General features: G+C 39.2%; 1 protein-coding gene across 3 annotated transcripts in view; it reads right to left on the bottom strand.

Moving 5' to 3' along the window:
- Positions 1-11323, bottom strand: part of shf (Src homology 2 domain containing F) — a 101067-nt gene extending 89744 nt beyond the window's left edge. For 2 of the 3 annotated variants that reach the window (XM_014995852.2, XM_014995853.2), the window contains exon 1: positions 10486-11321. In XM_014995852.2, coding sequence (XP_014851338.2) covers positions 10486-10920 — 435 coding nt within the window. In that variant the 5' untranslated portion in view covers positions 10921-11321. Of the gene's footprint in view, positions 1-10485 lie in introns of all 3 variants that reach the window. The other variant, XM_088004435.1, reaches the window with a different exon arrangement.
- Between the last annotated feature and the right edge of the window lie 1830 nt (positions 11324-13153).

The raw sequence follows: 13153 nt of genomic DNA, 5'->3' as shown, positions 1-13153 counted from the left end.
AACTTTTACCAACTAATCTCTGTACAAATTAACTTTAAATCAGTAAATGTCATTGTCTCATCATTTCATAAGCCAGAAGAAAAGTCTGTCTTCCCCATAATTTCCCCAGGAGAAATGTCACAGTCTCACAAGATGCAATCATACTTTAAATTAGACCCAACAAAACAAATATTGAGATGTACCAATAAGGCGTTTCCATGCAAACGCAGATTTATGTTTTTCTTCAAAGTCTGATTCTCTGATATACAATGTTGACAGAATCAGAATATTTTTCCTAATGACTGGGACAAAAAAAATGCAGCAGGTTATTTATTCATTGCACTGTAAGTTTAATTAGATGGTGCAATAGAATTAACATATATGTTATTCATAGAATGGACAATTTAAAATTCAGAATAACTCCAACCATTATGTGGTCCATAAACCTATCAAAGGGTTGAGAACTGAAAATGTTTTTTATGAAGTTTTTAGGGGAACAATTTCTTGCATCAAGACTGATAATCTAATAGATAATCTAAATCCTTTATATTCTGTTATTAGTCAAAGAACTTGCAGGGCTTTTTTATTGTTATTTATTTTAATGTTTAATTACTGGAAGAAAACTAGGTTTGTTTACATGCATGAGTCAGTATGCGTTTTGTTAAGATTGGTGATCTTGTAGAAATAATCTATAAAAAAATATGAAATCAATGTCAACTAGGAAATTCCTGACAAATGCATTTATTGTTTTAAGATGAAATACAGAAGAAGAAAAAAATTCACGCCACAAATAAAACTATACCCAGGGTACTTGAGCAAAGTCAGAAAATGTCAAATTTTTATCAACAGAGTGCCTCAAACAAACAGTCAGCTAAGCTACACTCCCCTCTCCTTTACTTCTAGCAAAAATATGCAGTATGTAACTTTGGCTTTCACACTTTTAAAAACGCTAAATGTGCACCCTCCCTCTTGATAAATTCCTATTCTGCCTGCTCACGTCTCCTGAAGAACGAATGCATCTTTTGTTAAAGCACCCAAGGCAGCGAAGCACAAAAAGCACCTCAACTTGTCCTAGCGGACCTCATTCATGGGAACAAAATCCGCATTGCCACTTAAGACCTCCAGTGGAGAGAAAAGAGGAGCCCATGGGTTGCACACTATGAAGGTCCTCTTAATATGCGACAGATATTCAAGATTAAGTACTTGACGACACGCTTGGCAAAATCCAATTTCCTTTCTCTGTCCCCGTCCCCGTGTGATAGATTTATTGGCAGTGTTTTCTACATACAGTTAGTGGTGCGACTCAAGAGTTGAAAATAATTCAGGTGTCACGGTGGAATGTTGGAATTTTATAAAATATAGTAATCCTCTTTACGTGTGCACAAGTGATTTGTTCTTACTGTTACTGCACCAATTTCAGTCTTCACTTTGGTCAAAGTCATGATAAAAATATGTTATTTTATATATATATATATATATATATTTAGGAAAACTGGGGTAGACTAAAAAAGAAAAAGAATCAAAACTGCATGATGACACACAGCAATCAAAAATATTCACACCCATACCTAACTTAAAAAGACATTGCCGTGATGGGACAATATTTTTAAATTCTTTGTGCCAAATTCTGACCCTACCATCTGAAATCAAGACTCATTCAACCAGGCAACAATTTTTCAGTTCAATTTTGTCCAAATTTACTGAGCCAGTGCCAAATTATAGCTGCTGTGTCTTGTTCTTAGCTGAGAGGAGTGGCACCAGGTGTGATGTTCTGCTTCTGAAGTCCATTTATTTCAACATTTGGTATTTGTGCATTCAAAAATGCCATCCTGCATTTTGAGTTTAATTTAATTACTTTTTTTTAATCACTCTGAAAATAGCCTACCCATTTTTCTCTGATATCAACAAGATATTTTCATCTACACAATTGCAGTTCACTGAACAACTTTTCTTTTTCAGTCTATTCTGTAGAAACCCAAGAAATGGTTGTGTGTGAAATCCCCTGCAGATCATCAGTTTCTGTGCACAAACCAGCCTGTCTGGCACCATCAACCATGTTCAAAGTCACTTAAGTTTCCTTTCTTCCTCATTCTGATTCTGGCTTGTGAGGTTCAACAATTCATCTTTACTACATCTAGACAGCTGAAGGCTCTCACTGGTTGCTGTGAATTAATTGGCTAATTGTTCACAGTTTGTGTTACAAGCATAACTAGTAAAATGACCATTGAAAGTCTTTGGATCACAATCGAAGCAAATGAAACATTATTATCGACTCCCCAAAGGCTTAATTAAATTTAACTTTAGACCATAAGAGATGTCAGAAAACTTTAGAATGTAATAAATGTATATATCTTAATACAGCCTGGTACAAACCAGCTTCTTGTGCTATGCTTTGCTTTGTACAGAAGGTCTGGACCCCCGGCTATTGAGAAAAAATTGCTTTCTTGAGCCGTGGACTCTGTCAAAGTTTCACATTTTATCCAATGGCTAATGCGATGAAGCTTACCAGAAATTGTGTGTGTTGTAAAGAACCATCCTCCACTGCAAAGAGAGAAGTGCCGAGCCGATCGAGATGACTGTTAATGTTAATTCAATATTTGGAAGCATGGTAAACACAATGTCAATGGCTTCTTTCATTTCCACCGCTGCCACTGCTAAAACTACAGGCAGACAGCAAAGATAAAACGGCCCAGAAAATTGACATCATCATTCAGACTTTCTCCTTCTGTTCGCTGATTGGACCGGTTGAAATTTTCTTGGAGAACTCCACTTCAATGGGAGAAAGCCCAGATGTAGCAGTGAAGGGAGATGACAATCGAGGAGAATTGCATAAGAAGGCAATCACCAGGCTAAACAATACTTAGTGTTGTAAACAAATACTATGTTATGCATTTTCGGAGTTGATTTTATCCTTCACTCAACTCACGAGAAAGGAATCCAAAGCCTGTTGCTACTTGAAAATAAAAAAAAACTTTCATTGATAAATCCTTACCATCTTTGGAAGGGATAAATATTTTTGACTCCAAGTATGGACTGTTGACATGCAATTCACTCCCATTTGATTCTTACATAACAGTGTACCACCACAAACAACACAACCGTTTATCTTCCATAACAGAAAAACTGACAAGATTAGGATAGCAGAACTGCATGAAACAATGTGGTGAGGTCCACTGGGAGCAAAGCTTTGATTTTGGTCTCTCTTCACAGAGGAGGGAGGAAAAGAAGCCACAGTTTGTCCGTAAACAAAGCTGGAGGTTTTGTGATGCTATGCGAGGACAGCTGTGACTCTGAAGCCTTGGATAACCTCTCTGCCAACGATCCAGTGGGATCGCTGCACGTTGCGAACGCCGAAAATGTGCAAGAACAGGGTGGAGCCCCACAGGGCTGCCATTGCTACGTGGCTGACCACTCACCTCTCTGGACAGAATAACAAAAGTTGAGTGAAGATACAGAAAGTACTATGATGGACAAGTTCTCGGAGTGCCGCCAACTGTAACTGTTTCTTACAGCCGGACACGTCAAGTCAAAACAGCCGGGAGAATTAACGTTGCTTTTATTTCAGCATTCAAGCATCAACCTGAAAATCCGGCCTACACAAAGGGGCAAGCACAGACTTGTCAAGCTAAAGAAGGGAATGTCACCAAGCTGTAAACACTTCCTGTCAGGAAAGGAGCACTTCCTTAATCCTAGAGATACCAAATAATACCAAACAAGACAGTGGTTTGCAAGCTCTTCCCATATCAGCATAATCCGATAACATAAGACAATAAAATCTTAAAGAATTATGATGTGTGGGGAAAAAAGCACAGAGAGGGGATTAATAATTTGTTATTCACTTCCACTCATTTCCAGTTAATCTCAGTCCTGCTGTGAAGCCCAGAAGGTGGTTGACTTCTCTGTGGGCATTCAGATCACAGGTCAGAACTCTCTGAACACAGAAGTCTGACCACCTCCTACAGTGTGTCACAAAAACAATGACCTGTAGTTAATCAGAAGGCGAATAGCAAACCAGCCACTATCTGCATGACCTCAACATCATAGCGTCTTCTGATGTAAACAGACCCATTCATTTACAACTCAGTGAGTTTAGATTTTTTTTATTTTTTTTTGCAAAAAGAAGCTTTAAGCTTCTTGCAGATCTGTTCCTTGGGTCTCATATGGCAGGCAAGCGTATGCATTTCTCTTTAATCTGTGGGAGACGATCTGCCTGCAGACCAGGGCTCCCTCGTTCTACACTCAGCTGCACACACTGTCATTAAACAAAACAGAGCCATGTGTCTACAACTCCCCAGCGGCCAGAGCTGCAGCACAAGTCTGAGGGCTAATTGTGACCTGGTGGAGTCATGTGACTGATGTTCAGGCCCAAAGTTAGAAAAAGAAAATTGAGCAACACAAACACAAGCAGACTCCACTGGGACTCTTTAAACTGGAAAGAAGGCTTGCAGATGGAGAGAGGAAAGAAAATAAGCAAACAATGGCTAAAGGCCATCTTTTCCCAGAGCTGTAACTTTGCTCCACTTGAGGTGGTTGGTAGTAAAATCTAAACCATGACTTGTTATTATCCTCATTTACTGCATAGGATTACACTGCCAAGATGCTAATGTAATAGGATACCAAAATGTCATCTTAGTAAAAAGAATCAGTTCTGCCATGTATCCTTTCCATTGACAGAACTTGTCAATCTGTAAGTAAGAAGCTGCCTGGTTGAGCTTTATCATTTCCTTTATTTCAGAACTCCCTTCATGTTCAAGTAAGGAATGCATAGAAATGCTCTTTTGTCAATAAACACAAAGCAAAAGAAGGACTTTGAACACATGATATGCTTGTCATGAAAACTAATCAAGATTAATTTCAAAGAGTTTCTTAGAATCAGGATAGCTCAGGAAATACTCTGCATTCTTTAATGACTCAAGAGTCAAGATGTAAATTAATACTTCATTTCATGACAACAATAACACTGTCTAAATGGGACAACACTGAGGTAAGGTAGCCATAGCAACCCACACTTACTCTCACAACTGATAATTAATCAAATAATTACTTTCTTGCTTAAAGATGTGAGTCTCATGCTGATTATGAAAAACAACAGCTGCAAGGTCCAAAAACGCAAACAACAGCTTTCACACAAATCTGTTGATTACTTGAACCTCGGCTTAAAGCTGTCAAAGCATTGGAAATTACTTAAAAACATGACTTTTCCACTTCAGCTGTTGCTATACATTTCCACAGGGTTTTACTTAATCAGTTTTGCCTAATTCAACATGCTTTGATTGCTGTTGAAACTGTTTGGGAAAATGAAGGAGGGTTGTGATGAGCCGTAACCCAATTCAGCCTGTTATTAATCTGACCAGTCAAATAAAATTTTCGTGACTTGCAAAAATGTATTTCCAGCCCCTCAACTTTTCCACATTTTTTTCACGTTACAACCTAAAACTTAAAGACATTTTATTAAGATTCCAATTGATAGACAAACACAAAATTGATGATGGATCATCTGATATACCACTAAAGGCTTACCTTCCACGAGAACAATGGTGGAAGGTTGTTCTGGTGGAAGAATAAGGAAGTTGTTCTTCCAGAACAACAATGCAATGGGTTAGAGAGAAACATCCTAGAGTTAGAATGGCGCAGTCAATGTCTATACCCGAATCCAAATGACAATCTGTGACAAAACTTAAAACAAATGTTCACCGGCTCTCAATCTGCTCCTGCAGAACCTGAAGTATTGTGTGTAGACGCAAAAAGCTGGTGGAGACATACTACAAAAACCTTACATCTGTATTTGCAGGGGAAGGTGGTTACAACGACTTCTTGACTCCAGCGGTGCTGAATGTGCACGTCATACTTTCCAGGCTATTATATCCAATTTCCTTCCACTCTACTATTATGCGCTACTTTGCATTGGCCCATCATACAAAATCCAAGTAAAACGTTGAAGTTTGTGGTTGCAACAAGACAAAACATGAAAAGGTTCAATGGTTTGAATGCTGTATCTAGGTGAATGAATCTCAAAGAGTCTGATGTTTTGAGCTGTTGCGTAGTTTTGTGAAGAGAAGGACTTTCACAGAGCCAGGTAATATTGACGTTTGTGCTGGATGCGTCTCCTGTCTGTGGAGAAGATAAGTATGTGAACGGCCAGTGGGATGCACTCATAAAAATCCACTGGTGTCTCGAGTAACAAGGCTGAAAAGCAGAGCAAAGGCTTTCGGGATGAGAGGAAATGATGCTGAGCAGTTTAGCCAAGCTCAGAAGGCAGTGGAATCTGTCAAGCATGCTCAGTCTGCTCCTGGTAATTGGAAGTTGGTGGATGGTACATTTGGTAGTAAACTACTTCATATTCTGGTGCACTCAAAGTGATCAATACTTTTTATATTTGCTTATTCATCTGAAAAAATCTTCCGTGGCTACATAAAACTACAGATAATCCAAGTAATATTTGAATGTACATTTTTATGTTGAGGAAAAATATCCATCAAAGACATCTGTATATTTTGCAACTGAGTAATAACAATGTTTAAACCTTTCCAATTGAAGAGCTTCTCTTCAGACATATTGCATCCATATTGATTGGGCTGCAGAATTGATTTTCTGAGCACGCAATAAGCAAAATATATATATAAATATATATTACACATTTTCTAAAACATGGATGCTAAAACTCAATCCAACTGAGAAGTTTTGTTTTTGCCTCTGTAGTGATGATAAATGCAACACAATATACAGTAATTAGTTATTGTTTGACCCAAGACTTACTTTTTGTCTTGTAGACAAAATTTTAACAGGCATTACTATCTGGTGCATAATAATCATCATAATCGCCCCTCAGAGAGTCGGGTCCAACACGTTTCCACATAGATAAATCTACAAGCTGGTAGAGCTGTGAGCGTTGGAGGCTGCCAAACACAAGTTTCCCAGGTGAACAAACAGATAGCAACGATAGCGTGAGGTGTTTCATGGGGAAGCAGCAGCCTGTCAGTCAGCTTCACCCGACTGCCTGTTTACACATTTGTCGAACAGAGCCCGTCATCACTTTGGGGCGTCCTTGAGAGGAGTTAGTTTAGCGCTGAGTGGAGCGATGAGCTGGGAGATGAGGCCTTTAATTAGTTTCCAGGCAGGATGATAATTGATCATCTCTCTCAGCTAACTCTACCATGAAGGGCTCAGCTTAATTAAAAACAAAACAAATCACAATTTCCTGTAAACTTTAAACTGTGAGCGAAGGCAATGTGCATCAAAGTTTTACAGAGAAAGGAAAGCGAGAACGGGAATCATAAAAATCTAAAAACCAAGAAAATAATCAGATCTTAGTGTTTGAGCTTAGTTCTTTACCTAGCTTTTCTTTCTTCTGGAGTCTGCTGAATAGAAATGGACTCAGAAAATTCCCTTGATGCTGCTATTGGCACTTCAGGCATTAGGTAAGCAGTGATATAATTAGCATTCATGAGTCAAGTAATTAAAACATCAATGCAACCGAGCAGTGCTGTTAAGACACTCGTGCTCTCTGCTCAGTCAGAAGTCAGTGTTAAGCCTTTTCAGTCAGAAGATGGACAGGTACATTTATGAGCAGGCACGCGTGGCTGTTTGTGAGAAGCTGTGCCAGAATCCATCTAGAAATAACCAGAGATGCACCAAACTAAAAGCCAAAGGTCACTGATGTGAAAACATAGTCAGATTTTTTCCATTAATTGATCCATATTATTAAAACTAGAAAATTCCTCCATTTTTTATTTATGTACTGCAAACTCCAGCAACAATAAAGTTGAATTTGCAGCTCAGACCTTGGAGAAAAAAAGAAATCAATATTGGCACAGAGACAACTAATCAGTGCATCCCTAAAATTAACAAATGCTGAAAAAGGCACAATGAAGAGTACTTTAACATTAGGCAGAAAGGGAACACTAAATATTTTCAGCCCTTTAACGCCAATCTGAAGAATTAGAGGACAGGGAAAAAAACACGGCAAACAGCTCAACCTCCTACATAGATTGTTGGAACATGTGTATAGGAAGGAGTATGATCCTTTATTCTCATGCTTTTAATTTATTGTCACCTGAAGAGTTTATCTAGCATACATTTAAAAACAATTACCTTCACTAGCAGAGTGGGAGAGAAAACAGTCAGCTCCCACACAACCTAATCCACAAAAAAGTTAAGGTTGTGCAGCTATGAAGGAACACAGATTTATCTAGTATCTGTATTTCACCTGAGTTTCCACCCTGAATCATGAAAAATAAACATAAACCATACCACCAAAGTACTTACAAACATACTCAGACACACATTTAAAATGATATGACTGCCTGTCTCGATACATAGACTTTATGCAACAATCCTACCGTTTTTAAGCTCAACATATCTGCGAAAGTTGTCCCCAATTTTAAAGGAATATTTGACCATTTCTATAGAACAGCATGTTTGAGGTCAGTCACTGATGATAGACAAAATGTGTCTCTCAGGCTTTGCTCTTAGTTTATGTTTGCACAGCAGACCAATGTCCAATGCTTTGGTCCATATGCAGCTCTATCCCAACTGTCTAAACAAACCAATGCCATTTTTTCACTGGAACTGTGTGAAAACATAGAACAAGGTATAATGTCTCCTCCACCAAACTTTAAACATGACACAATGCAATCAAACAAATACATTTGAACCCGACTCATCTATTTGATTATCACTATATCATATCATCACTTATTTAGAATCCAATGGCAGCATGCAGCTGCATCCAACATTCTGCTTTGCACTAGGCAATGTAAGGTGATTCATTCTATAAAGATTTCTACACATGATCCTTGAGGAAATCTAAAGACCAAACAAGGTTTAGAAATCTGGAGCTACTGAATCAGCATATGATTCCAACAACATACACAAATTCACCGATCTTAGAGTTACAGTTGTTGGCAACAGTAGGTACATGAATTCGATAACTTAAAAAGGTGGTTTATATATTTTGCCAATAGTTTTGTAATAAGGTATATTGATCTGCAACGGCACCATATTCATCCAACCTTCCTTTTCTCCACACACACCCAAACCCCACCAGCTGTCAGTACTGGTTTAGTTTGGCCATAACATCATGACATCAAGCTCTTATTCCATCAACTGCCTGTCAGTGTCAGCCATGTGCGCTCATGATGAGAGACACATTCGAAGTGCTAACGCATCAGAATCCCTGACTTCAGAAAGCACTGGTTAACATGAGACAACCATCATCTCTTTCATCGGCCTGAGCAGGTGAAGTGAAAAATAAAAGTATGTTTTGGATAACATTTTACTATGTTAAAATTAAACCTGTGCATGTTGAAATTGAAAAGTAAAACCAGTTGGGTGGCAGTGTCTGAAAACAAAATGTTATGACTGACTGGATGATTCCTTTAGGCTTTCATTTGCATTATAGGTTTGCAACCTATAATTCCTCGCTTTTATCACAATGTGTCATCAAACCACTGTTGGGGAAGTAAAAATCTCAGTCTTCCTTAATACAACATCCTTACGACAGCCTGCAGACATTGTGAAATATAAATAAAAGCACTGAACGAAAACCAACTGTAAAGTTGCCACATGTCACAAGACAGGTGCAAAAGCAAAACAAACACAGAGGAGGAAGTAACGTGAAGGTGAAAGCGAGGGGGACCACAAAACATTTCAGCACTCAGTCGTGACTGAAGCATGATCTGAGGGCTGCCGGGTGTGTATATTCACAGGGATGTGCTTTCATCTCCGCTGATAAGCAATACAAACACAGAAAAGCATTCCTCAGATGGATCACTCTCAGTAATTCAGCAAATCGTGAAGCTCACTGACGCCAAACATCTCTGCAGCCTTCAAGACTTGAACCCAGAACATGGATTCCTGGGAATCCAGAGATGACAGCTGTGCTCCAAGGCATAGCCGGCATATCTTCCCCCTGTTTCCACCTTGCTGAGGGCATGTTTGAATCGTTTGTGAGGGGTTTGGTGAAGGGTTTGAGGTGCTTCAAAGCACTGTGCACATAAAGAGGATCAAACTAAAGTCATATAACCCAACATTTACAAACTCTTCCCAAAGCAGAAGAGATCATCTTGGTGAACACTAAGGTGGACTGACCCGGACTGAAATTTGGGGGATTTAGATGCAGTTGTGATGTTTTCAATTTGTTCAGTTTCAAAACATAGAGAAATGCAGCTTTTTTTTCTCTCTCGCATCAAATGTGTAGCTGTAGAGTTGTGTAATATATGACAGCACTCCCTGCAGGGCAGGTTGGATATTAGACCGGGGCTGATGGCGCAACTCATGCTGCTGTGTGGCTGTGATAACAAGTTCTGCCAGTTGTAATTTCTAACAGGAGTTGGGCAAGTGCCTCTAAAACACACCACGTTTTCTTTTTAATAAAGAGCCGTTTTATGAAAACCATAGCCTACGTTGGACAGAGAAAATAAGACTTGTATTATTTTTTTCTAACTAGATCAACAAAAAAGGTAAAATATTAATAATAAAAAGTTGCTAAAACCAAACTTCCCCCACCTTTTCCTTGTTGTCTTGTTCCAAAGGAGGTGAAGAAGTAGGAGACTTAACGCTCCCCACAGCTACGGCTTGGGTGACTGTGACACCCCCGCCTGGAGCTGGGCTGCTCTTTTCGATAGTTTCCACCTTAATAAGTCGGTGCTTCGGTGACACAAATTTGTTTTCCGACGGGACCACAGTGTTCAAGCTCGAACCGAAAGAAATATTTCCACCCGGAGTGTATGGGTCTTCGAAGTCCAAGTCCTTTTGTAGTCTGTAAGCAGCGAGGATGTCCGGCTGTGCTGGACTCGGAAAAGTAGCCCCGGTGCCAGTTTGCTGGAAGCCAGGCGCTCCGGGCACACCGGTGTGACAGTGTCTGTAGTCCGGTTTTGGTGGCGCCGGAGGGGGTGCTTTGGTAGTTTTGAATCCTAGGTGCTCCTTGAACCACTTGGCCATACTGCCAGTTCATCGCTCTGAAGTCAATGAATGTAGTTTCAGCTTCACCGTTTCCGCCAGCGCAGCCCGAATAAAGTAGGGGGTCCTCGGGTCACGCGCGGCCAGCCGACCAGGTTCAGAGCGTGTCGCAGGTCTCGTGGCGGACCGAGGAAAGAGTGCGCGGGCGCCACCGGGACTTTTCTGATCTGCCCCGCCGCAACTCTGTCACTGTCACACTCGCACACAGCCACGCATACACACGCACACACACGCAGCTGTCGCCCTGACCGCTCGGCTCCGAACCACGTCAGTTTTCCCAGGCTACGCAACACGGGAGCGCTTGTGCAAGAGGAACACACGTCTCACACAACCTGTCCTCCTCTCCACCATACCTGAGAACACTCACTGCCACCTACTGGACTTTGGAAACTGCGCTTGCTCGCTGTGGACCTTAAACAGTCACAGCAGCATGCACAGATTTATCAGCTGAAACCTCATTTTACCACTTGTTCCCTTAACAATACCTTCTGAAAGAGTTGGGCGTCCCGAATGCTTTTGTGAAGTGAGAACAAACCAAGGAGGAACAACTTTCTAGTCTTTAACAGTAAATATTTTTTTCAGAGACACTTGGAATTAAAGATAATTTAAATTCCCTTTGGGATCATTGAAGTATTTCTGAATTTGAATTAAATTGCATTGAATAAGGAGCTGTACTTTATTCAAAAATGTAAATAATGGCACAATATCCAATGATATGTAATGTCCTTATGCATATGCGTACTCTTAATCAAAAATTATTTTAACAATTATTTTAAAAAGTAAAATGTTTAACTACAATAATAATTGTACGTTTATGCATACTTGTGTATTTTTCAAATATAATTATTTTTATGTAAAATAAGCAAATAAATAATTTACTTTTCTTCTTTTTAACAAAATGCATCCCATTTCTTGACCAACATTCCTCTATCCTGCTTTGGGTGTGCAAAATGTTTTTTTTCTGAAAACTGGAAAAGGACAAAGGGAATTGACTTTCTAGCTCTTAAAAATGTAACAAATGAGGGGGGGAAAAAACTGTACTTGCTTTTTAAGTATTTCAGTACCGTATTTTCCAGACTATAAGGCGCACCTAAAAGCCTTACATTTTCTCAAAAATCAGCAGTGTGCCTTATAATCTGGTGCGCCTTATAGTCTGGAAAATACCATATATTACATTTGGAATCACTAATAAACACAGCTGAGATATTCAGTTCAATTCAGTTTATTTACATCACGCAGATTCACAATAAACATTGTCTCAAGGCACTTTGCAAAACAAAATCCTATTTATACACAGAAATATGTAGTAATTTCAGTTTAATTATACAGAAATATTCAAAGTCAATTCCATACATTCCAATTTGATCCCAGTTATAAACCAATGTTGTCAGATTTATTTCATTATAAGTACTGGTAAAAAAGTTTCTCACAACTAAAACCCAATCGATCATAACAAGTCATTAACTTTTCACCGCTCCCAGTGAAAAGCATGATCCCCTTTTACTGGAAAGCAACCCCAGACTTGTTCAGTCTGAATGGCCTTCAACTGTGAGGTTTGAGAAAATAGAAACACAGAAAGCACAGATGCACCGATCGTGAAGTAGTTTTGATATTAAATGCAAAGCAAAGAGTAAATGGCAGGAGTAGTTCTTTTAAGGGCTTTATCTAGGAGTGCTGAAAAGATAAGCTTTGAGCCAAAAGTTAAATCTATGGGATGGAGAAAGCACTATGAAATGGGCTTCAGCCTAGTTTCAGATAAAAGGTAAAAAGGCAATTTTTTTCTAGAAATATAGTCTACCTTTTATATTCACACAGGTAATGCCAGCAAGTATTTAAAAGCTTCTTTCCTCACATCCTCAGAAGCTTACCTTCAACAGGACTCAAGGGTAAAGTGTCCTTTGCTTATTCTCAGTACTCTTATGTCCAGATGGCTTCAGCAGCATGTTTTAATTACAAATTGCATTGCAAATGATGAGTGGAGAGGATGCTGAAGTCTGTATTAACATTGGGTACAGCCCTCACAAAGGCCATTATGCAAATAGATGAGGTAAATTGTTTAAAACACCAGCTTCAGAAAACATTGTTCTCCAAGGTGTCTTTCAATACTTTCAGTGGATATGACCATTGGTTCATTTGCTTGACACTAATTGTCTTAACAATGAGCAATGAATGAAAAAAAAAAAAAATCACATCTCTTCTCCCAAAGACAAACTGG

The sequence above is a fragment of the Poecilia mexicana genome, unplaced genomic scaffold (assembly GCF_051168715.1).
Source record: "Poecilia mexicana isolate PSO_F unplaced genomic scaffold, ASM5116871v1 scaffold_3, whole genome shotgun sequence".
NCBI lineage: Eukaryota > Metazoa > Chordata > Actinopteri > Cyprinodontiformes > Poeciliidae > Poecilia > Poecilia mexicana.
The sequence above is the reverse complement of the archived record's forward strand: the minus strand, read 5'-3'. Positions and strand labels throughout refer to the sequence as shown.